This window comes from Petaurus breviceps, unplaced genomic scaffold, assembly GCF_028583685.1.
Source record: "Petaurus breviceps papuanus isolate PSGF00001 unplaced genomic scaffold, PetGlider_PUasm1.0 225, whole genome shotgun sequence".
NCBI classification, from domain to species: Eukaryota; Metazoa; Chordata; class Mammalia; order Diprotodontia; family Petauridae; genus Petaurus; species Petaurus breviceps.
Window position 1 is genome coordinate 13,743,634 of NW_027185889.1, and position 24,349 is coordinate 13,767,982.

The window sequence follows — 24,349 nt, forward strand, 5'->3', positions numbered from 1 at the left end:
CTCAATTTCCTCACCTGTAAAATGAGCTGGAGAAGGAAATGGCAAACCACTCTAGAATCTTTGCCAAGAAAACCCCAAACGGGGCCACAAAGTCAGATATGCTCGAAAAACTACTGAACAAAGATTTTCTCAAGACATTTTCTATAAAGGACCACATCTTTATAATATCACAGTTAACTGAAAGGTAAAAAGAATATACACTGCCACTGTACTTGTTATTAATACAGAGATACACCATACAAGTGCTTTTAGAAGGTGTCTCCCCTATCCATACATCAAGATTATTCAGGATTCTCTTTCTCTAGAAGACAGAACAGAAATAGGCCTGCTCAATGATAACTTCTAATAAACATCAGACAAAGTGTTAAAACAGGAAGATATATTTGCCACTATAATGAAGAAAAGCCAGAGCAGAGTCCAAGTTCAAGAAGTATTATTCCCTCTGAACGGTGAAGGCCTCCTGAGGCTCCTGTTTGTGGATGATACTGTGGTGGCATCAAGCCCCACAGCACTGCAGGGCCTCCAGAAAGAAATTGGTGATCACAAAGGAACTGAGTCTGTCCATTTACAGAGAACAAGACCAAGTAGATAAAGACTAGGCATCACCCAGATTTCAACATACATTTGGATAGACTCCTCACAAACCTTGTTCACCAGCATGTATATCTGGCCATGGACTTAGACCCAGAGCTAAAAAGGACTGCTCAACATTGCAGTTTCCCAAAGCCAAATTGCCTTTGGGAAACTGCAAAGCCCTTTTACTTACTCAGTCTTCCCATAAATGAGAAGATCCCAAACTTTTCAATACTTACATTCTGAGAGAACTGATACATACAGGGCAGCAGCAACACATGGACTACACCTGCCTCCAAAGAACTAAAAATGAGTTATCACACAGAGGGCAATGGAGAGGTGTGAATGGGAGTAGGCTTCAACACATAAGCAAACAAGTAGTAAGACTAAAATGAATATTCAAAGAATTTTATGATAGAAAGAAAAGAAAAGCTGGTCATTTGGCAAGAATAATGGATAACAGGCAAACAACCAAAGTGCTCCCATTAAGTAAGTACCCTCCTCAAAGAAATTAAGACAGGCCTCCAACAGGGGGATGGATGCCCTGTGGCAAACTTGTAAGACAACATGCAGGAGAGCTGCACAAAACAGGCAGACATGAACGTGTTGAGAAATGCTTCACTGGAAGGAACTCCCAAACTGATTAGCTGACAGATCTTGAGAATTTAAGTTTCTGAAGAACCATCACTTAACATAGAGTTGGGAGGGGAATATTATATGTTACCTAATTCAATCCCTTTAGTTTCACATATGAAGAAACTGCAGTTCAAAAGGGCCAAGTTACTTCCCCAAACCTGTACAGGTAATAATAAATTGCAATCATCCAAACCCTGCCTCCTAACTCTTAACTAAGTATTTTTCTCACTATAATCATAGTGTTAAATTATTCATTCCTAATACATTTGACATTATACAGGAAGTATAGCAATTTATGAACTGCACAATGCAAAGATACAATACCCTCCCCCCCAAAAAAAACCCCTCAAGTTTTGGCTTAAAATAAGACGGAATAACAGACCTGTTTGACTGCATGTTTCCCCAGAAGGTAAGCATCTTGGGAGTGAAGACTGTTTTACTTTTATCTTTGTAGCCTTAGTACCTAGCAATACCTAGGTCTTTAATGGATCCAGAGACAGCTGACAGCATCCATCACTGTATTTTATCTTTTTTTCTTTACTGAAGCATTTCCTTTTCATAGCTCTCAAATGGCTCTGAGACCTAGGACCCCAATTTCTGACTGTTTGGTGGGCATTTGTCATAGGTAGCCTGGGCCCAGAGGCACCACATCTTCATGCTGTCCTGCTCCCACACTCCAATCTTCACCTCTAACCTAATGCTTGCAACTCTCACCCTGGGACCCTAGGCTTCTGCTACAACCACATCAACTTTTACTGACACCTGGTTTATGATCACAATTATTCCCCTTGTTTCTCTGAATTTGTCTGAAGCACAGTAAATCCTTCTCCACTGCTACTTTAACGCTATGGGAATCTCTGCTCTATGTGTTTTTAAAAAACACTACATTGCTAGATTCTGTTTTCTAATTTGTTCTACTACTCTCTGTCATAGGTGAGTTCATCCCATCCACATTCACGAATTAACTGTGTATTTCTCTCTACTCTATCTTCTTGTGTTTTTTATTTTTATCTTTTCAGCCTTATTTCTACAAAGGAGTTGAAGAGGGAAGGAATTGGATAAGATTAGCATTCTATAATTGAAATGGCTTGTTCCTACTCTTCCGTCCCTCTTTTTTCACCAAGGAGACACCCTGATTTTCTTTCTCACATTTTAATCAATCACCCTTTATGATCAACTCTCTGAAGTTCGTGAAGTTTGTTTAGTTGTGACTTTTGTCCCCAACTCCAGTCCATTTCATGTTGTCTTTCCTTTTCCTGTTGCTACCAGCAACCCTACTGGGTTAAACATATTTCTACATTAAATTCTTTGCCAGAGGTGGGGGTGAAGTGTTCAATTCTCTATTGAGTTCAGATAAAAGTACGGTCATGAGAGGATTATTTCCTCTACTCCTTCATTCATGTTTATAGAATCTTCTCATGAATTTCATTTATAAGAAAGAATAAATTCCTCTCCCTGCTTCATTTCTTCTCTAACATAGTCTTAGCTCCTCATTCTTCTTTCATCTTTTAAAACTAAGAAAACAGAACAAAAATCATACCCAGTCTTATTAATATTTGTCTTATTTAACTTCCACTGAAGTTTTAAAAGAATTAAGATTCTGCCCCAATAGATGAATGATTAAAAGAAATGCCATGTACCAACAATCAGAGGGAAATGCTCTAACTCAATAGTAATTAAAAAGATACAAGTTAAAGCAAATCTGAGATTCTACTTCACATCTATCAGAGTGGCAAAAATGTCAAATGAGGAAAATGCCAAATGTTGGGGGTGCAAGGCTATGGGAAAAACAGCTACATTACTACACTCTTTGTGGAGCTATGAATTGGTCCCACCATTCTTTTTTTTTATTACTGAATAATGATTTTTTCCCCCAATTACATGTAAAAACAATTTTTAACATTTTTTTTAGTCTGAGTTCTAAAACTGTATCACTCCTTTCCTCCTTCCAGAGACAGCAAGCAATTTGATACAGGTTATATATGTATAGTCATGAAAAACATATTTCCATATTAAGTCATATTGTGAAAGAAAACAGACCCCAAAATTTTGGGGGAAAAAAAAGGCAAAAAACAGTGTGCTTAGATCTGCATTCAAACTCCATCAGTTCTTTCTCTGAAGGAGGAATGCATTTTTCATGAGTACCTTGGAACTGTCTTGGATCATTGTATCGCTGAGAACAGCTGAGTCATTCATAGTTGATCATCATACAATATGGCTGTTACTGTGTATAATGTTCTCTTTCCATGTTTTTCAGAAAGCATCCTACTCGTCATTTCTTGTAACATAATAGTATTCCAGGGGGGGCTAGGTGGCTCAGTAAGAGCGCCAGCCCAGGAGTCAGGAGGACCCGGCATTGGTTCCAGCCTCTGATACTTAACACCCACACAAAAAAACTGGCCTTGTAACCTTGGGCAAGTTACTTAACCCTAACTGCTTTTAAAAAAAAGTAGTATTCCATTATAATCATAAACCACAACAACTTCTTCAGCCATTCCCCAATTGATTGACATCTCCTCAATTTCCAATTCTTTGTCACCACAAAAAGAACTTGCTAGAAATATTCTACAAATAGGTCCTTTTCTTTTTTAAATCTCTTTGGGATACAGATCTAGTAGTAGTACTTGATGGGTGTCAAAAGGTATGTGCAGATTTACAGCCCTATGGACAGCTCCAAATTGCTTTCCAAAATGGTTAGATCACTTTACAATTTTAAAATTTCAGTTCAGTTCTGATCTTCTCATCAAGAATAGTCTTCTATTCTGAAGCTTTTTTTCCTCCTTTTAGAATTATACTCGATTTTTCTGCTAAGTCATTCTTGATTTTATGTCATTATCTTTGGCCTTTTAGATTATCGTATTCCAAGACTGTCTCTTCTGTAGAGAAGTCAAGTATTCTGTGATTCTTACTGTGGTTCCTAGGTACTTGAATTCTTCCTTTCAGAATGCTTGAGGTTTTTTTTTCTTTTAACATTCGTGGGTACTTTCAATTTTGTGTTTCTTTTAAGATGTGGATGGAAAATTCCTTCTATTTTTACTTGGTATTCTTCTGGTTCTACTAAACAGGGGAAGTTATCTTTTAATGATTTCTTTCAAAACCCTATACAGGTTTGTTTAGTCATGGTTTTAATGGAATCCAACGGTTCTTACACTATCTGTACACCTATTTTCCAGGTCAACTATTTTTTTTTTTTTTTGCTTTTTGGAGGACAATTAGGATTAAGTGACTTGCCCAAAGTCACACAGCTAGTGTGTCAAGTGTCTGAGGGCGAATTTGAACTCAGGTCCTCCTGACTCCAGGGCCAGTGCTCTATCCACTGTGCCACCTAGCTGTCCCTAAGTCAACTATTTTTTAATCTCATCTTTTATTTTTTTTATGAGCAATTGGGGTTAAGTAACTTGCTCAAGGTTACACAGCCAGGTATTTCTGGGTGGGTGCTAAGTGTCTGAGCCCGGATTCGATCCCAGGTCATCCAACACTGGGGCCAGTGCTCTTACTTGCTGAGCCACCTGGCCACCCCTTAATCTCATCTTTTGACTTTGTTCCAAGGACTCAATGAATTGTTTGCTCCATTTTGTTTTTTCATAAAAGCGTACCACTTAGGTAAGCTTTTCCATATTCTGTTCTAACCAGTTTATTTTCATATTTTTCCCCCCTAAAATGGCTATTTTTTAATACCTTGCTTCATTTCTTCCACTCACTCTTGCAGTCCTTGTGGCTAAGTGTAATAGTAATGGAATTTAAAGATCCTCCTGTATTGGCTTGGTTTTTGGACTGATTGTGTTAAAACCCAGAGTTTGTGAATCCCACTTGTGGGATGGCCTTGTTGACATGAAAAGAGAAGGCTGAACTGGGAGGAGCTGGTGATGTGAATTTAGAGAGATACAGCAGAGAGAAAGAGGCAGAAGAATTTTTTTTTGGAAGCAGCATGGTGGAGGCAGAAACGGAGAGGATTGCTGAGGGCCTGTTTGAACTGCCCATGACTTTTGAGAGCTGCCACCCAGAGCTGCCAAGGACTAAGGAGACATGGCTGTTATGCTGGTACTTTGTCAGTTTTGATGTGGTTTTGCCAGATTCATCCACTGGTGAAGAACAATCCTGTTGTTGCAGAGGTCCTGGCACCTTGCTGTTGGTTCAGAAGCCCTGAAGAAGGATTTTCTTGTTGTGTATTTACAGAAATCCTGGAAGAGGGTTTTGCTAATGTTTTCAGGGATCCTAGGACTGTTCTGCAGACAGAGAATGAATTAATGAGGACACTGGCAAAGTATCTTGTGGCCTTGCTAAGCTTTGTCTCCCCAGGAACAAGGAACAAAGATTGCTGAGAACTTGCCTCAGGTCAAGATGAAGAAAAGACCTCTCTTTGGGTATTAAATGCTGTGCTAAATTAAGCTTGTTGTAACTCTGGGGTAGATGGCCTATTCAGTTATGATCCGAGTGGGGAACTTTTGACTTTTTTGTGCTTTGTGATCGACTAAATGAATGTATTGCCTAGGGGTGGAGTAGTACTTGGGAATTATTGAATTATACTTGGTGAATGCTGCACTTTGAATTATGCTATATTTTTATTTTCTCTGTTCTTAATTTGTCACTGAATAAAATGGAGAGCAGCTATGCTGGTATTTTGAACCTTGGGAAGTTGTCTTTGCTTGACATTACTCTAAGTCATTTTCTTTCCATCAGGCTCTAATTGTAATTATTATGCAGTTAGTTACTCTTCTAGATTTACATCTTAGGTATTTAATTGCATTCACTGTTTTCTTCTCAACATATTTTCAGTCAGTTCTTGGTTTGGAATTGTGTACTTGAGGCAGGCCCTTCTGGCACTCCTGGAAGAATTAGTCCAAAAATTTCACAGTTTGCTGTGACCTGTTTACATCTCCCTGCCTATTTAGATAGCATAAATATGACTGGGTATACCACCTTCTGCCACACAAACTAGATTCTGTCTCAATATTGTGAAGGCACTGTAAGTTCAGTCCTCGGCTAGTCTCTTTCTCCTTGTTATAAAGAGTTGGTTATGTTTTTACTGTGGGGCACAGTGAGACTCTATTTCCCCAAGCATGACCTTGGGAGATTGCTTTTGCCTCTCTGCTCCTGCCAGTCACCCCTCTTCCACCTTGTATTATGAACACCAGAGCTCAGATCTGGCTTCATATCATATCATAGGAACTGGTAATGGTTTACAACACCACGGTTTAGAGCAATAGCTGCCTTCAAGTCCCTTTGCAAGACAGAAGATTCCAACATTAGACTCCTATTTTGGGGACAAAAAGGAGCAAAACATGGAACAGGAGGAAGACAGTGAAGTCAGAACTCCTGCACCAAAAGCTTTAAAGTCAAACCTTAAGAAGCAGATAAGAGAAGTGGAGGAAAAACCGGGAAGAGAAATGAGAACAATGCAAGAAAATTATGAAATGAGAGTCAACAACCTGACTGAGGTAAATAATACCTTAAAAAAACAGACTGACTCAAATGGCAAAGGAGGCTCAAAAAGGCAATGAGGAGAAGAATGCCTTAAAAAGCCAAATTTGCCAGATGGAAAAAGAATCTCAAAAGCTCAATGAGGAGAATCATTGCTTCAGAATTAGTTTGGAGCAAATGGAAGCTAATGACCTTATGAGAAATCAAGATGCTGTTAAACACATCCAAACAAATGAAAGAATAGAAGGCAATGTGAAATATCTCATGGGAAAAACCACTGACCTGAAAAATAGATCCAGGAGAGATAATTTAAAAATTATTGGACTACCTGAAAGCCATGACCAAAGTAAGAACCTAGAAAGCATCCTCCAGGAAGTTCTCAAAGAAAATTGCCCTGATGTTTTAGTACCAGAGGGCAAAATAGAGGTTGAAAGAATCCACCGATCACCTCCTGAAAAAGATCCCAAAAAGAAAACTCCTAGGAATATTATAGCCAGGTTTGGGGATTCCCAGATTAAGGAGAGAATATTACAAGCAGCAAGGAAGAAACAATTTGAATATTGTGGAAACACAATCAGGATAACCCAGGATCTGGCAGCTTCTACACTGAGGGATCGAAGGGCTTGGAATGTGATATTCCAGAGGGCAAAGGACCTGGGATTAAAACCAAGAGTCACCTACCCAGCAAAACTGAGTATCATGTTTCAGGGGAAAATATGGTCATTCAGTGGAATAGAGGACTTTCAAGCATTCTTGCTGAAAAAACCAGAGTTGAATAGAAAATTTGACATTCAGATAACAAGAAACAAGAGAAGCATGAGAAGGTAAACAGGGAAAAGAAATCATAAAGAACTTATCAAAGTTGAACTATTAAGATTCCTACATGGAAAAACAATAATTGTAACTTATGAAACTTTTCTCAGTAGTTGGAGGGATTAAAAATATATGTGTGTATATATATATATATATATGTCTATATATGAGGGTATATGGGCATATGAATACATATGTGAATGTGTGTATATATGTTTACAGGTATACTATAGGTAGAGGGCACAGGACCAATTTAACAGGAAGGGATGATACTTAAAAGGTGAAATTAAGAGGTGAGAGGAATACAATGAGAGGAGATGGGGAGAGACAGATTGGGGGGGGCAAAATGGGGAGAAGGGAAATTGGAAGCACCCACTTTTGAAAAGGGAGGGGATCAAAGTAGAGAATAGAACAAGTGGGAGGTGGGATAGGAGGGAAGGAAATATAGTCAGTTTTTTACAATATATCTACTATGTTATTGTTTTGCATTAGCCACACATGTACAACCTATACTGAACTGCTTATCTTCCCAGTAAGGAAGGGAATGAATCTGGAATTGAAAGTTTTAAAATCAAATATTCAAATATATATATATTTATATATGTGTGTGCATATATACTATTATATATAGTATATAATTTATTATATACTATATATAATTATATATGTAATATATTATATAATTGTATATAATATATTATATATATAGTATATGGTATATATATACCATCTTACATGTAATTAGGAAATAAGATATACAGGCACTGAGGCATAGAGATCCACTGGAAAAGTCAAAAGGGGTATATGAGAAAATATGGGAGAGAGCAGATTGGAGGAGGGGATATCCTGTGGGACTGCGATTTTGGGGCGGCAGGTAGGGGAAAAACGGGGAGAAAATTTGTAACTCAAAATCTGGCGGGAACGAATGATGTAAATCAGAAGTTAATAAAGCATCAAAAAAAAAAACTTTATACCAATTTTCCTTCAAGTTCATACTAATTTCGAACAGTCTCTCTCCTTGAGGCCCCTTGTCCTCAAGTCAATCAACTCATCGCCAAATCTTGTCCTCTTTTATGTTTGTCTCCCTTCTCAGAATGTGATTGGGGGGGGGAGGGTCGGACCATGGTGCTTTTGCCTCTTTCTATCCATATCACTTAATCCAAGCTTGCTGAATGCCCAAAAAGGCTGTCACAATACATTCATAAAAGGCTTTAATCAATAGCCCAACAATCCATTCTAGCCTACCCCACCTCTGAGGTTACTAAGCAACCATTTTACTCAGCTGAACTATCTATTTTCCTAGATCTAGGATTCCCTCAGTTGTTACTGTCCTCCTTACAAAACTACACTAGTTTCCTTTATATACACATTCTGTCTTCCCAACAGTATGCAAGCAAGCACCTTGAGATTAGGGACAGTTTTATTTTTGTCTCTGTAAACCTTAATACCTAGCATATAGCAGACACCATTTAAACTCATGATTGACCTCACTAATATGGCTACTTCCTACAGCAATACAGACATTACTATGAATTCATATTTAACAAACAAGCAGAAAGTGTCTGTATACTCCTACAAATCCTTTACAGAGGGTCCACTCAACACACTAAAGCCTTTCTTTAGCTATTTTAATTATTTCATGGAAATCAACGAAGGACATGGGCTTTTAGTTATGTTATTGTCACATGAACAATCCACCTTCTTTTCTGCTCATGCTGATCCTATATAACCACATAAATGGAATTTGTAGAATTCATCTTAAGCTTTATTCCACTTTAACATAAGCTAAATAAACATCTAATAATATTATAGAACTTTTGTTTTAACCAAAAAAGTCAACAATGTGACTTTGAAAAGCCTGTTTTAAAACAAGCTGGGGCAGCTACTAAGTGGTGCTATAGGACTCTTACTAGCTCTGGAACCATAGGCAAGCCACTTAACCTGTCCACCTGTTTCCTCAGCTGTAGAATAGGAATAATAATAGCACCTACCTCCCCACTTCTCCCCCCCCCCCCCACATTGTGAGGATCAAATGAGGTAAAGTGCTCAGTACAATGCCTGGCACAGTGTTACATAAATATTGGCTATTCCATTATAATTATTTGCTTCTGATGGCAGCTAGGTACAGACCTGGAGTCAGGAAGACTCCTCTTCCTGAGTTCAAATCTGGCCTCAGACACTTATTAGCTGGTGACCCTGGGCAAGTCACTTAACCTGTTTGCCTGAATTTTATCATCTGTAAGATGAGCCAGAGAAGGAAATGGCAAACCACTCTAGGATCTTTGAAAAGAAAACCCCAAACAGCATCACAGAAGAGTTGGACATGATTTAAACAAGTGAAGAACAACTTGCTTCTGAAGTATTCTAAATTCCCCATATTCACAAAATATGTAACTAAAACCTGGGGGATGCCCATCAGTTGGGGAATGGCTAAACAAGTTATGGTATATGTATGTGATAGAATACTGTTTGTACTATAAGAAATTATTTCAGAAAAATCTGGGAAGACTGATGAACTGATGCAAAACATAGTGAACAGATCTAGACAAACAACTTAGACAATGACAATGATATCAGACTTGATATTGTCAGTGAGGTTTGGGAGTTGCTGACCAAAACAATTATTACTTAGCTCAGTCACAAATGCATTGACTACTGAAATGTTTGAGCTAGAAGGGAAAGAAGGGGGGAGAGAGGTAGGTATTAACTAAGGTCCCAAGGTAAGTGATAAGCTCTCTGGCTTCACGAATACTCTCCAAGCTTACCTTCTGCAGGTGTTCCTGGTACCTCCAGCTGCCAGTTCGTTTCCAGCACTTAGAACAGTGTCTGGCACACAGTGGACACTTAATAAATGTTTACTGATAGACTGGTTGATTGCACTCTGAGACTACAAAATATACACAGAGGAAATAAAGTAAATGTCTAACCTTCTCTGTTCCTTTTACATGAACTATTATTTCCCATGGCCACGCCTTTACGCTTTCCACATGTCTGGAATGGAATTAACTTCCTCCTCCTCTTCCTTGATGACACAGCTCAAACACAACCCAACTGCTGATACTAACTAGTATGTGTTTGTATTGATTCACTTCATATTTATCATGTATATATTTATGTATCTACCTCTCTCCTCATAAAAATGTGAACCCCTGGTGACTAGTGATTGTTTCCTATGGAAGGAACTTCATAAATTCTTACTTATTACCATACAGGTTTATTGCAGTAATGCCCAAGTTCAGGTCTTAACTCCTAGCTTCCCACCCCGCCCCATATATTCTGCAGACCTGGCTGTAAATCACTGTCAATTCCAAACATCAAAATCCATTCATAAAAACAAAGATTCATCCCTTCCAAAGCTATTTAGGCAAAAAGTGCCAAAGGCTCTAAAGGCAGTTCCAAACACAGGATTTGCAAACTGGCAGCAAAGGAGATAGGAAAGAAAAGCAGATTTAGTCCCTTCTAAGGGGGAGATCCTAAAGTACACAAGGTGACTACTTGGACAAAGATTAAAAAAAATCATACCTTATTACTTCATAACCAGATATGATATCTCCTAAAAATCCTCCTGTGTCAATAATTCCTCTCATTCCTTAAAAAAAATAAAGTTTACTGCTCAGAATTTTAAAAGTGAATAGTTAACAAAGGGGATCAAGACAAGTCAGTATATCAGATGGGAGTGAAATAAGGGAGGGAAGATGGAAAGATTCCTAACAATCAACAAGCAATTCATTAAGCACCCATTTAATAGGCAACTGAGAAAAACATAATGAAAACCAATTTCTTAAGGACCTTACCTTCTACTAGGAAGGGATGGAGAGGGGAGAGAAATTATGTTTACAAATAAGTAAAAACAAGTAACATACAAAATAAATATGAGGTGATGGGGGGGGGGCAGGGCAGGGGCACTACACTAACTCAGGTATTAGTTAAGAACTCTTGAGGAGACAAGGCGTCCAAAAGCCAGAAAAGAAGAGAAAAAAACACTCCAGACACAAGATAGCAAGTGGGCTGGTTTAGCATTTAAATCTCTTGACTGTCTGGATCCAAACTAAAAGAAGAGTTTTATTTTATTCTAACAACGAGGAGTCAGTGATCTCCTTGGGCCTGAGATATACTGGATCAAAAGACCAATTAGGAGGCTACTACAACAGGCCAGAGCCTAGCCTAAGGTTTTTGTGGTGCAAGACAAGGGACAGATGAAAAAAAATGTTGAAGTGGGGGCAGCTAGGTGGAGCAGTGAATAGAGCACCAGCCCTGCAGTCAGGAGGACCTGGGTTTAAGTTTGACCTCAGACACTTAACACAAAAACTAGCTGTGTGACCTTGAGCAAGTCACTTAACCCCAATTGCCATCCAAAAAGCAAAAAGGGGTGAGACTAAATAGTGGAAAATCATTGCCAGGTTGTGAATCTGGAAAACCCAAAGAATGGTGTTGCCCTCAACAGAAACAGTGAAGTTAGGACGACAGAATATATTGAATCAATGCCTACTGAGACATCCAGATGGAGATGTCAGGCAGGCAACCAGAGAGTTCAGCAGAGAGCAAGGACTAGACACAGAACATACAGATTTGGGAGTCAGCTGCATAACTGAATTTTGCAGGACAGACCTCTGGGAAACACCTGTGCATAGAAAGAGGATGGAGCGTCTTCAAAGGAGATAGAGGGGAAAGATTAGCCTAAGGAGAAGTAAAAGACCTAAAAGCAGAGTAATGAAATTCAGGAAGGAAAGAGTATTCAGAAGCAGTAAGGGTTGGTCATCACAGTCCAAGGTCTCAAAAAGGTCAAGAAGGATAAAGACAGAAAGGGCCCTTTGATTTAACCAACAAAAATCACCAGTAACCTTGGAGAGTAGTTTCAGACAAGCAGTATGGATGGAAAGCATACTGAAAGGGGTTTAGGTGTGAGTGGGAGGTGAGAAAACATAAGCAACGAGTATAAACAGCTTTTTCTAAGAGCTGGGCTGTGAAAAGGAAGAGAGAAGAACAAGTAATTTGTTAAGTGATTCAAATGTAGTATTTATATTTAGGATTTCTTCCATTCAAGGCTGGTGAGCTTAATGTTAAGCCCAACTCCAGAATCTTTTACATGACTGTGATGTATGAAAAGTTCAAGAGGCAAAACTTCTTAGGTAATCACTTTATTAATTATGATTAGCAAACAATTAATGAAAAAATGGTCATTTGACTTTCTCTTGTAAACCAAAGACTTAGGTTTCCCAGAAGCTGCCCGGCATGTCATGGGAATAATGCTGCTGGATCGCTAGTCGGCATCCTTTATGGTTGAACTATGAAGGTATCTGATCGTCTTTGACCTTTCCATTCATCACAGCTGGAGATGCAGTAGGGTGTTAGAAGCTCAGCTACAGTGACTATTCTACTTTTCTACTCTATAAACGACGGAAGGGAGCAAGAGTTTGACCCCAGCTCCCTTTCATCCAGCAGTGAGGGGTTACTTGTTATTTCTTTAATTCAATCCTTTGTCTTGGATAAGACAAAGCCCAAGGGGGAGAAGAGTTTGTCTGAGAAGAGATATTTCATAAGGGAAGAGTTTATTAATATCTAAAAACTTTAAAGTTTTAACACTGTAAATCATCTCCTCTAGCTGTGAAAGATTAATTTTTTTACAAGCAAAAGTAAAAAGAAAAAATAGGTATATAACTAGGAGAAATTACATAAGAATTTGTTTTTCAAAATAGGCTGACTCAAGTCTCCTCTCACTCTCATAACTGTGTAGTATGGCTTCTGATTCCCTCATTCAGCTGAAACTACTTTCTCTAAAAAGTAGTTTTTCTTAATTGCCAAGGCTAATGTCCTTTTTTCAACCCTCATATTCTTTTTCATCTCTTAGCAGCCTTTGAAATTGTCGATCACCTTGTTCCTGATACTCTCTCTTCCCTCCAGGGTTTCTCTTCTGGTTCTCCCCCTAACTCTCTAACCACTCCTTCTTAGTCTCCTTTGCTGGATCTTCATTCAGGTCAGGCCTAACCACAAATATGCCCCAAGGTTCTCTCCTGGACCCCTCTTTTCTTTATCCTATTTCCATTTGGTAATTTCATCAGATTCCATGGATTTAACCAGCATTTCTATACAGATGATTCTCAGGATTAATCTGTCTAACCCTAAGCCCTCTGCTGACCTCCAGTCTCAAAACTTCACCTACAACTCTTCTTTTTTATTTTTGCTTTTTGGAGGGCAGTTGGGGTTAAGTGACTTGCCCAAGGTCACACAGCTAGTTTTTGTGTTAAGTGTCTGAGGCCATATCTGAACTCAGGTCCTACTGACTCCCGGCCCAGTGCTCTATTCACTGTGCCACCTAGCCACCCCTCACCTACTAACTTTTTTTTTTTAAGCAATTGGGGTTAAGTAACTTGCTCTAGGTTATGAGGCCAGGTGTTTCTGGGTGGGTGATAAGTGTCTGAGCCCAATCCCAAGTCATCCCAACTCTGGGGCTGGTGCTCTTACTCACTGTGCTACCTAGCCGCCCCTACCTAATAACTCTAAGACATTTTGAACTAGATGTCCCATTGATACACTAAATTCAGTGTTTTTCCACTTCAATTCTTTCCCTCTTCCAAACTTCCTTAATACTGTCAAGGCCACTATCATCGTTCTAGGATCACACAACCTGGGTAGATATAGCCCTCAACTCTCTCTCATCTACCACATCCAATCAGCTGCCAAATCCTATCAGTTCTGGCTTCATCTATGCTCCTTTCCTCTGATACTGCCAGCCTTTTGGTGTGGCCCTCACCACTTCACAGCTGCACTACTGCAACAGCCTACTGGCTGGTCTCCCTGCCTCAAGTTTCTCCCCAATATAGCCCACCCTCCACTCAGCTGTCAAAGTGATCCTTCTATAAAGTGCGGGTCCTCCCTATGCAAAGAACTCCCATACCTTCTTACTGTTTCCAGAGGCAAAAATAAAATCCTCTGCTTGGTTTATAAAGACATCCTTAAGTGGCCCCATCCTGTCTTGTCAAGTCTTCTTATACCTTATACCTTACACCTTCTCCCTCCCCACTTCATACACTTCAATTCAGTAAAAGTAACCTTGCTGTCCCTCAAACAAGAGAGTCCACCTTACTAATTCCAGACATTTTCAGCGGCTGTCCCATGGAATGTTCTCCCTCCTCATCTCTGCCTCCTGGCTAAAATCCTACCTTCTACAATGAAGCCTTTCCCAATCCCCCTTAAAGTTAGCGCCTTCTGTCCACTGATTATGCAGTGCACAGTTGTTTACGTGTTGTCTTTCTCCTCCAATCAGCTGTGGGCTCCTAGAGCACAGGAACTTTTACCTAACTTTTTTGGTATGTCCTCATATTTGTATAACTCAGCACATTAAAAACAGCCTTTCCCATCCCAAACCTTCCCATCTCTGAAACTTCCTCCACACTGCTGAGGGCACCCCCATCTCTGTGTCTTTGCACTGTCTGTCCCTCTCTTACTCTCACCCCACCCTCTCAGTTTCCCTGACTTCCTTTAAGACAACTCAATCTCATCTTCTACGTGGTGCCCTTCTCAGTCTTCCCAGCTGTTAATACCTACTCTTAAGTTCTTACTTCCTACACACCTAGTATAAGTATACATGAAGACAGCTCTCAGCACAGCAGATAGAGCACTGGGCCTACAGTCAGGAAGACCTGAGTGCAAAATCTGGCCTCAGACACTCCAGACCTAAACAAGTCACTTCACTTCTATCTATCTCAGTTTCCTTATCTGTAAAATGGGGATGATAACAATATCACTCATAGCTTGTGAGGATCAAACAAGACAATATTTGTTAAGTACTTAGCACTGGACCTGCTACATAGCAGGGGCTATACAAACACGAATTCACTTCCGTTCCTCTACATAGCTGGTACATACAGTTACTTTAATGTTTATCTCCTCCTTGAGACTGTGAGCACCTTGAAGGCAGACTCTTTTTTACTGGTACCTCAAACTTTTAAATACATCCAAAATGAACATCTGTTACCTTTTTCACTGAACTGGCTCATCTTGCTGCCTCCATCATTTCTACCAATGGCATCACTATCTATCCAGGCCCCCATGTTTGAAACTCTGCAGTTATTTTGGGATGTGAGATGAGTAGAGAAAATGCTTCATCAGTTACCAGGTCCTGTTCATTCCATATCATCAGTTACTCTCATTCATGCCTTCCTCTCTATTCCAACTGCCATCAGCTTAGTGTAGAGCCTTCTACAATAGCCTCTCTGAAAGGTCTCCTATGTCCACTCCTGCCCTTACAATCCACTCTCAAAACCCTGAAAATAGCATTTTAATCTGCTATAACAAGAAAATTAAAACTCCTGATGCACATCCTTGGAAGAAGAGAATTAATGCTAGCATAGCATGAAAACTTGTGTAAAGCAACTCATAATCACTCTTTGCTTCTGCAAGCCCTCTACATGCAATCTGGGGAGTAACAAATAGCATTGTGCTGAAACACTGACTACCATTTTTAGGAAACAAACTGGTATTAGTTTAAGGGTATGAAAAATACTTCAGGAAGGTAACAATACTACCACATATTTATAAGATTTAAAAAACAAAGATGAGGAAGGAGGGCACCTGAGGCATGAGGAATAAGCAGTGCAAAAAACATGGGACACTGGAGAAGGAGTATCTTATTTGAGAAACAGCAAGGAGGCCTGGGTCCCTGAATTTCAGAGTACATGGAAAGGAATGAAGTGTAAGAGGAATGGAAAGGTAAAAAGGGCCTGAAATAAAAAAGGCTTTTTAAAAAAGCAAACAGAGGATGCTATATTTAAGCCACTGGAGTTGCTGAGTGGGAAGAAGGAGGGGGAGGGAAGTGACATGGTCAGATTTGTGCTTTAGGAAGATCACTTGGGTAAATGGGTGGAAGAGGGACTAGAATGTGAAAAGACCAACTAGAAGGCTACTGCACCCGTCCAAGAAAGAAGTGCTGAGAGCCCCAGGCTGACAGCTGTGACAGGATGAGGGGACATATTCAAGAGTTGTGGTGTATGCAGAGCTGATAGGGCTTGGCAACAGAATGGATATGTGGTGGGGGTGAGACAAGAGAGTGAGGAGTTATAAGAATCTTAGAAATTGGGGGGTGGGGGAGAAAGTGGAGATAATAAGTTGTTTTGGATGTGCTTCATTTAACATCTATATGTACTTCCAGCTCAAGATGTCCAATAGGCAGTTGGAGAGACCAGACATCAGAAGAGAAGCAAGGGCTTTAAAAAACAACAAAAAAAGTGAGCATTATCAGCAGAGATAATTGAATCCAGGGGTTGCTGATGAGATCACCAAGAGATGTAGCATCTTAATTATCTTTTCATTTCCAGAGCCTAACACCTAGAAAATGTTTTTTTGATTGTCTCATTTTGTTCTCACAAAAATTCTGAGATGAAAGAGAAGGAAAATATAACTATTAAAAAATAGAAAGGGATAATACCTCTGCCCTTACTGGGCAGAGGAGCAGCTAGGCGGCACAGTGGATAGAGTGCCCATTTTGAAGTCAGGAAGTCTCCTCTTCCTGAGTTCAAATCTAGTTGTGTGACCCTGGGCAAGTCATTTAATCCTGTTTGTTTCAGTTTCCTCATCTGTCTAATGAGCTGTTAAAGGAAATGGCAAACCATTCCAGTATCTTTGCCAAGAAAACCTCAACTGGAGTCATAAAGAGTCAGACACAACTGAAATGAGCGTACAACAAATGTTGGGTAGAAATCCCATTTCCTTATTAAGGGGGATAAAAACCTTCCTCTACTTCAAATCTGGTCAAAGAGATCTTTCTAAAAAGTGGTCTGATGTCACCAACCCCTACTCAAAAAACTCCAGTGGCACCCAAATCACCTCTAGGATCAAACATAAAATCCTGACCCATCCTCCTCAATCTTTCCGGTCTCCTGGCAGACTCTCCAATCCGGTGACCCTGGTCTTCCTGCTATAACTTAAACAAACCCTCTCCTGACACCAGGCTGTCACTATCCAGTGTGTGTGGAATACTCCCCTCATCTCCACCTCCTGGTTTCCTCCAAGTCAGCTAAAATCCCACCTTCTACAGGAAGCCTTTCCCAATATCCCTTAATTCTGTTGTCTTCCCTCGACTGATGATTTACAATTCATCTTGCATACAGCTTGTCTGGATAAGTTATTTGGATGTTGTCTCCCCCGCTTAAACTGTGAACTTCTGAGCACAGCTATCTTTTAATTTTCTTTATATCCCCAGAGTTTAGTATCTGGCACACACTAAGAGCTTAATAAATGTTTACTGACCCATTAGGCAGTAATACATGATTAGAAATCAAGGTATTGAAGTAAACTGGAACACACATATGTGGCCTACACTTTTTAAAAATCCTCACATTCACTAATAAATCTGTTATCTCCAGCAAGGATGTAAAATGTTTAATATAAATAGGCCAAACTTTGATTTTAAAGGGGAAGGCACTAATCCAGTTTTTTTTTTTTTTACGTAAAACTGACTCCTACAGTGTAATTAAAAAGAACCAAACATTATCTTGTTTTTCCATGCCTATTCTCTATTTATCAGATGTAGTACTGTGCAAAGATATCTGGACTTGAAGAGACACATGGATTTAATACAGAAGGAAGTCACTTAATCTTCTTGAACCTCAGTTTCCTTTTCTTAAAGCAGGAAAAAAAAAACCCAAACCAGTTCTGCCTACCTCACAGGATCATGGTGAAGATGTAAAACTTTGTATACTCTACAACAACCGTTACTGACCAAACTATGGTTCCTAGCACCACATATAGCCAGACAGTAGGCACATCTATATCTATATGCAAATTTTACAAACTCTGAATAATTCACATTGTGGTTAGGTGATCATTATAAGATCAATTGGATATGGAAAGAAAATAGGGACTGTCCTTCACAGTACTGGACACATTCTATCTCTATCAAACACCCAAATGACATTTTAACTTTCCTGCAAATTATGATTATTTTTCCTAATGAAATATTCTTCTAACACCACCCAATAGCAACAATAATAGCTAATATTTACATAGTGCTTACTGTGTGCCAGGTACTGTGAGGAGCACTTTACAATTGTCTCATCTGATTCTCACAACCCCTGGAGGTCAGTGTTATTATGATCGTCATTTTAAAGATGAGGTAACTGAAGCAAATAGAAGCTGAGTGATTTGCCCAGGGTCACACAGCAATCTACTCCTACTTAAGGAAGCCAAGCAGCACAATGCATATAGCATCAGGTCAAGAAGATCTGAGTTCAAATCCTGCCTCAGGCACAGACACATATAGTTTATGTTTCTTTTGGGTAAGTCACTAGACCTGTCTGCCTTTCGTAAGACAGGTGAATTAACAGCACCTGCCTCCTAAGGTTGTTGAGGACAACATTAAATAATCCTCAACGGAGCATTTTACAAACCTTACAATGCTATATACTCTACTGAACTTAAATTGACAACAGAATCTAATCCTTTAAGATAGAGTATCAATCACAAAAAGTGGATACCTATGAGAAAAGAATTGGTTTAAAAATAATTTCAGATTCCAGTAAGTTCCAATTACTACATCGGTCATTCTTTTCATACCTTTTAAAAAACAGTAATTTAAAAATAAGCCAGAAAGGTTTTCCGCTGAACCTTTACTACTAGCTCTCTTCTCACTAAGCAAACCATCTTGTTACCACAGTAAATTAAATAGAATTTTTAATACTGAAAGTAGCTCCCTCATTCTCACAAGCAAAAACTCAAACTGATTTCCTAGAGTTCCTAACAACCAAAGTAAAAAGTAAACCCAAACACAATGAATGCAAAATTAATCAAATCAAAAAATTATAAAAGGGCTTGAATCTAAAACCAATACACCAAATGAGATAGCTTCAGTGGAAAAAGTACTGGACATAAAATCTGAATCCCTGCTCTGCCCCCTTAATCTGTGTGATTTCAGGCACTGCCCAAAGGCCTCTAGGCCTCAGTTCCTCATCTGTCAAATGAGGGGAGCTAAACAACCATCAGTGAGTTCCCTTCTAGGTCTAAATCCACTGCTCTATAAGCCAAAGAGGAGCTCAATTTCAGAAAAAAAAGCAAACCATGAAACCTTAACTGTGGCAGGCTGGCTACTTTCAAATTTTCCCTACCATATCTCCAGCAGGAATGCTGCCTCTGTCAATGATCACAACTGGATGTTGTTTTAATTTAGACTACTTTGGAAAAGACAAGTCATTTTGCTATTCTAATGAAACAATTTCAACTTAAAAGAACTTTTTTCGATTGTACTTAGTCATACATAATTTGATTTATTTAAATTACGTTAGCAGCAGTCTGAACACCTGTACCTTCCTGATATTTGTTGCATTTTATCATTTTATTTGGGTCACAAAATTTTAAAAACTACATTAAGTGTTTGCAAAAGTTGAGTTTCATCACACATATACTCAGAACTCAAAAACATATGGCTGCCAGGTCACTCACTCCTTGAGGCCACTAAATCAGTTCACAATCTGGTGCATACATTTGGCAAATAAAGCATATCTATTTACAAATGGCCCCAACAGCTCGATAAAATGCAGAGAAACTGTAGTCTGGTGTCCATGTAACAATATACTGCTCACCCCACCTGTTCTTGTCAAGTAATGTACAAGAAAACTAGGGCCCAAGGCAAAGTAGGCCTCTGACAAAGTTTTAGATGGAAGAAGGTATAAAGCTGAAAAATTCCAGGTAATTTGACCTAGAGGACCTCAGAGGCAACCTAGTCCACCCCACTCATTTTAGAAATCAGAAAACAGAGGCCTTTGGATCTTAAGAGATCAGCTCAAGGTCACTCAAGCCCATCAAGAAGAACTTTATTTTGGAGGGAAGGGTACAATAAGAGAGAAATTCACTTGCAAACTCCTAATTACTCTAACCTAATTAAGATTTGAATTAAGTCCACTAGATAATGCCTAATATTGCTTATACACTACACCCAATCCTTCCATCATACTTTTCTTCAGAAGAGCTCAACTCACTTGAATAAACAATTACTTGTTTCCATAGCACATTACAGTTAAAACTTTTCACAAGCTTTTGATCCTAACAGAAATTGTGAGATAGGCAGTACTATATTAATAGCAGTCAAAACCAAACAATGACAGCATCTTATTTTAATACAAGTCCCCAGGAGAAGAATTATATTGCTAGTAGGACTGCAATACTAAAACTCCTCCCCTAAATTATAATGGTTTAATAAAAGTACCAAGTCATCTTTTTTAAAGAATAGACAAAATAGAACAATACTTTATGACAAAAGAAAGCTAAGGGACACTTAATACAAACTGTACAATTCCAAGGGGTCACCTTCCAAGTTTATGCAAAAAGTGTAAATATTTACTGTAAAATTAGAGTATCCAAGGCCCATTAAAAAGACTAGCACTTGAACCCATAACCACCAAATTACAGTTATAAAAGGCCTACACTAATGTGGAAAAATGTTTGACATAATTGTACATGCATAACCTATATCAGATTGCATGTCATGGTGGGGAGGGGAATTTGGAACTCAAAATCATATAAAAGTGAATGCTGAAAACTAAAAATAAATAAATGAACAAGAAATAAACACTTGGAGAAATATCGACTGCTCATTGGTAGGCCAAGCCAATATAATAAAAATGACAATTCTACCCCCCTCAAGAAAAGTAAAAAAGGTCTATGGTCATATGGCTCTGCTTTAAAGCATAAAATCTTTTCCTCTGAAGCCTTCATATCACTCACAGTAAAGCTTTAGAAACCACAACTTGGACAGACTAATTCATGTGTAATCTTACACTAATTAGTTGTATTTCTCAGAATTACCTTGCACATCAATTTCCATTTGTAGTAAAGCTCTGCTGTAAGAGTAAATGGAAATGTCTGGAGTATGGGGTATGCAGTTCTCTGACCTGTTATTTCCCTTCATTTGGTTTCTAATCAAATAGAAACCAAACAAGATGATCACTGAGGTCCATGCCACATGACAGCTTTACAGGTGAAGCCACATTACAAAAACTTCTCCAAAGTTTCTGGCAACTAAATTACCTTGGACTAGATCCAAAATGAATTCATATTACAGTGAATTCTGTGCCTTTGGTAAGTGGTTCAAAATTGTGACCTTAATATTTTGGCTTTAAATTACTAAACTAGCACCTGATACATTCTCAATGTGGATTAACTATAAAACAGCATTATCTATGTATGCCTGTCTATAAAATCAAGGGACAAATACATTATTCAATATTCTGTATGGCAGGCCCTCATTAAGTACTTGCTATTAGCTAATATTTAGTTATCCTTAATTGGTTTTATTTTGTAATTTGTTCCCTGTTCCAATAAATTAAAAGGCCTATTACTGATCAGATTATAAGCATTCATTCACTAGGTACAATTAAAAATTAAAGGAAACACTCCTGATTTAGTCACATTACTGTTGAGTAAAGCAGTTACTGAGATCATACCTTTCAAACACCTCACTGCTATAAGTGAAATAAGCTGAGAAGTGAGCAAAATAATTTTGCCTTGGATCATATTTGGAGCCAGCTCAAACAACAGCAAGACGGTGATATTCAGACCTAAGAGGTCAATTTTTATTTTATGAAGCTGACAGGGGGAAATTGCAAATTTATACGATAAAATGTAGTATTAAACAGACCTTTTTAAAAAAATCTAAAGAGGGCACAGGTCTTGGGAATCTTAAAGGTGTACCTTCATATCCTACCTCAAGCCAAGACTGGCTAGATAGCTGACTGTGGGCAAGTCCTTTCCCTTCTTGGGGCTCAGTTCTGTAAAATGAGGGAGCTGGACTCCAGAGCCTCAACCCCACATCTATGACCTCATCCTCTATGATCCCCTGACTAGATGAGCTCTGAGACCAGTAGGTCCACAAGTATTTATTAGATCTCTTACTATGTGCCAAGCACTGCACTGGGTGCTGGAGATACAAAGAAAATCAACAGGGCCCTTTGGGTCCATCTCCATGAGCCCAAGGAAAGTGGTCAGCAGAGACACTCGTGGCAACCACTGAAAACTGCACAAACTTTGGATGCAAAGAAATTAAACAAGGGCAGTAACTTTTTTTAATAAGTCCATCATAACGAAAAATTACATTTCTAATAGAATTGGTATTCTAAAATCCCATGTTCTAAATTTTGAAAAGCCTAAAACTAGTCTGTTTCCACAGCCAAGGGACGAAGGGATCCTTGGCGTCCTCCATCGCCTGGCCAAGTGCCTAGCACACAGCAAGCGCTTAATAAATGCCTGCTGACTCACCCCAGAGTTCACATAGCCAAGAGATCAAAGGAAGGCAGAAGCACGGAGTCCCACTTCCCCCCTTTACAAAGGAGGACACTGGGGCACAGTGGCCGCACATCCCGGAAGCGCCTCGGAGCGCTGGGCTCCGAGGGTAGGGCCCTAACCAATGACCGTGCGGCCGCCGGAGGAGGGCCTGGGGTCCGAGGGGGTCCTCCAGCTTTGCCCACCGCCCCCCATCTCTGCTCAGCCCTCCCCCATTTCCCATTTCTCCGTGCTCAGCGTCCTTTGTCTGGGTCTGACCTCTTTCTGCGTTATATTTCCCCCCTCCTCCTTCCCTCCCCTCCCCCCACCCCGCCTCTGCCAGGCACCCAGTAGGCGCCTAATCCATGCTTATTCAATGGCGTTTTCACCATTAATTTAGTTAATTTCGCTATTTCTCCGCTAGACTACAAACGTGCCAACCCCAGGCCAGACCTCGGGATGCCATCAATGGGAGCTTATAAAGCGCCTACTGGGTGCCCGGCCTGGCTGAGCGCATAAGGAGGCCATGCCCCGGCTCTTCCCGGGATTCCGTTTCCAGGTAAGCGGGGCAGGCTGCTTGGCGGGAACCATCAAACCGAGGGGACGCGGAACTCGCGTGTCCGGCTAAAGTACCGGGAAGGAAGTGGGGGGGTGAGGGAGGAGTTCGGCCCCTCCCATTTGTCGGGGCGTTAAACACTGGCGGGAGCCAGGAGGGAGTTGGGTTCGAATCCAGTATCGGAGCTCTGCCAGTGCCCGCCTCGCCGCCGCGGGCCTCAGTTTCCCCGCCTGCGCCACGAGGGCGCCAGGCCCCGGCACAGCTCGGAGTGGGAGAGGGAGACTCCGCGCGGACGCCCCACCCGCACCCATTCATTCGCCGCCACGGCCGCCGCCAGCAGCGTGCTCCCTCCCGCCCGCCCGGGGCCCGCCGGGGGCGCGCGGTGGCGGGGGCGCGCGGGCACGCGCATGCAGGCCCGAAGCGGCCCCCTCCAGGAGCCCGAGCCGGGGCCCCGGCCCCACCGCTCGGCCCGCCGCGCCCCGCCGGAAGTCTCCGGCACCTCCCGCGCGCTGCCCCAGCGGGCTTCGGCCAAACCCCTCCCGGCTTCGGCCAGGCCCAGGACCCGGGCTGCCACCCCCGGACCCGCGGAGCTGAAGGGAGGAGCCGCGGTGAAGACGGAGATCCTGCAGGGGGGGCGGAGGGGGACGGCCGCGGCAGTTACCTTAATAATCCTGCGGGGCAGCCCGGCCATCTTGTCTGATCCGGAATTCAGCCTCGGGGTCTCGTCTCAGGCTCCGCTCGCCTCACGCACGAGTGGAAGTCCCGGGCTTCACTTCCGGGCGACGCCACTGCGCCGCCGTTGCCGCCGCTGCCGCCAGGCCCCACGGGAAATGTAGTCCCGGCTGGTCCGAGCTGTAGGCGAGGGCCACTTCCCTCCGCCCCTCCCCCCACCAAGCGGCCCGGAAAAGCGGCAGGAAATGACGCAAGCCTAGTAGGGCAGCGGCTGGGCTACCCCTAAGCTCCCTCCTCTCCCCGCCTCTCTCCCTGGACCCCGCCCTTGTAGCAGCGAGGCGGGTCCGACCTCTAGGAAACCGGGTGCCCTCTGCCTGGTTGTGTGGAATGGCTGGAGGGGAGGCGGTCATAGCAGCCGTCCATTCATTCAGG

General features: G+C 40.9%; 1 protein-coding gene across 2 annotated transcripts in view; it reads right to left on the reverse strand.

Moving 5' to 3' along the window:
• UBE2N (ubiquitin conjugating enzyme E2 N) overlaps positions 1-24,349 on the reverse strand; it is a 161,855-nt gene that overhangs the window by 18,783 nt on the left and 118,723 nt on the right. Inside the window, exon 2 of one of the 2 annotated variants that reach the window (XM_069095169.1) lies at positions 23,907-24,000. In XM_069095169.1, coding sequence (XP_068951270.1) covers positions 23,907-23,936 — 30 coding nt within the window. In that variant the 5' untranslated portion in view covers positions 23,937-24,000. Of the gene's footprint in view, positions 1-23,906; positions 24,026-24,349 lie in introns of those variants that run through there. The other variant, XM_069095168.1, reaches the window with a different exon arrangement.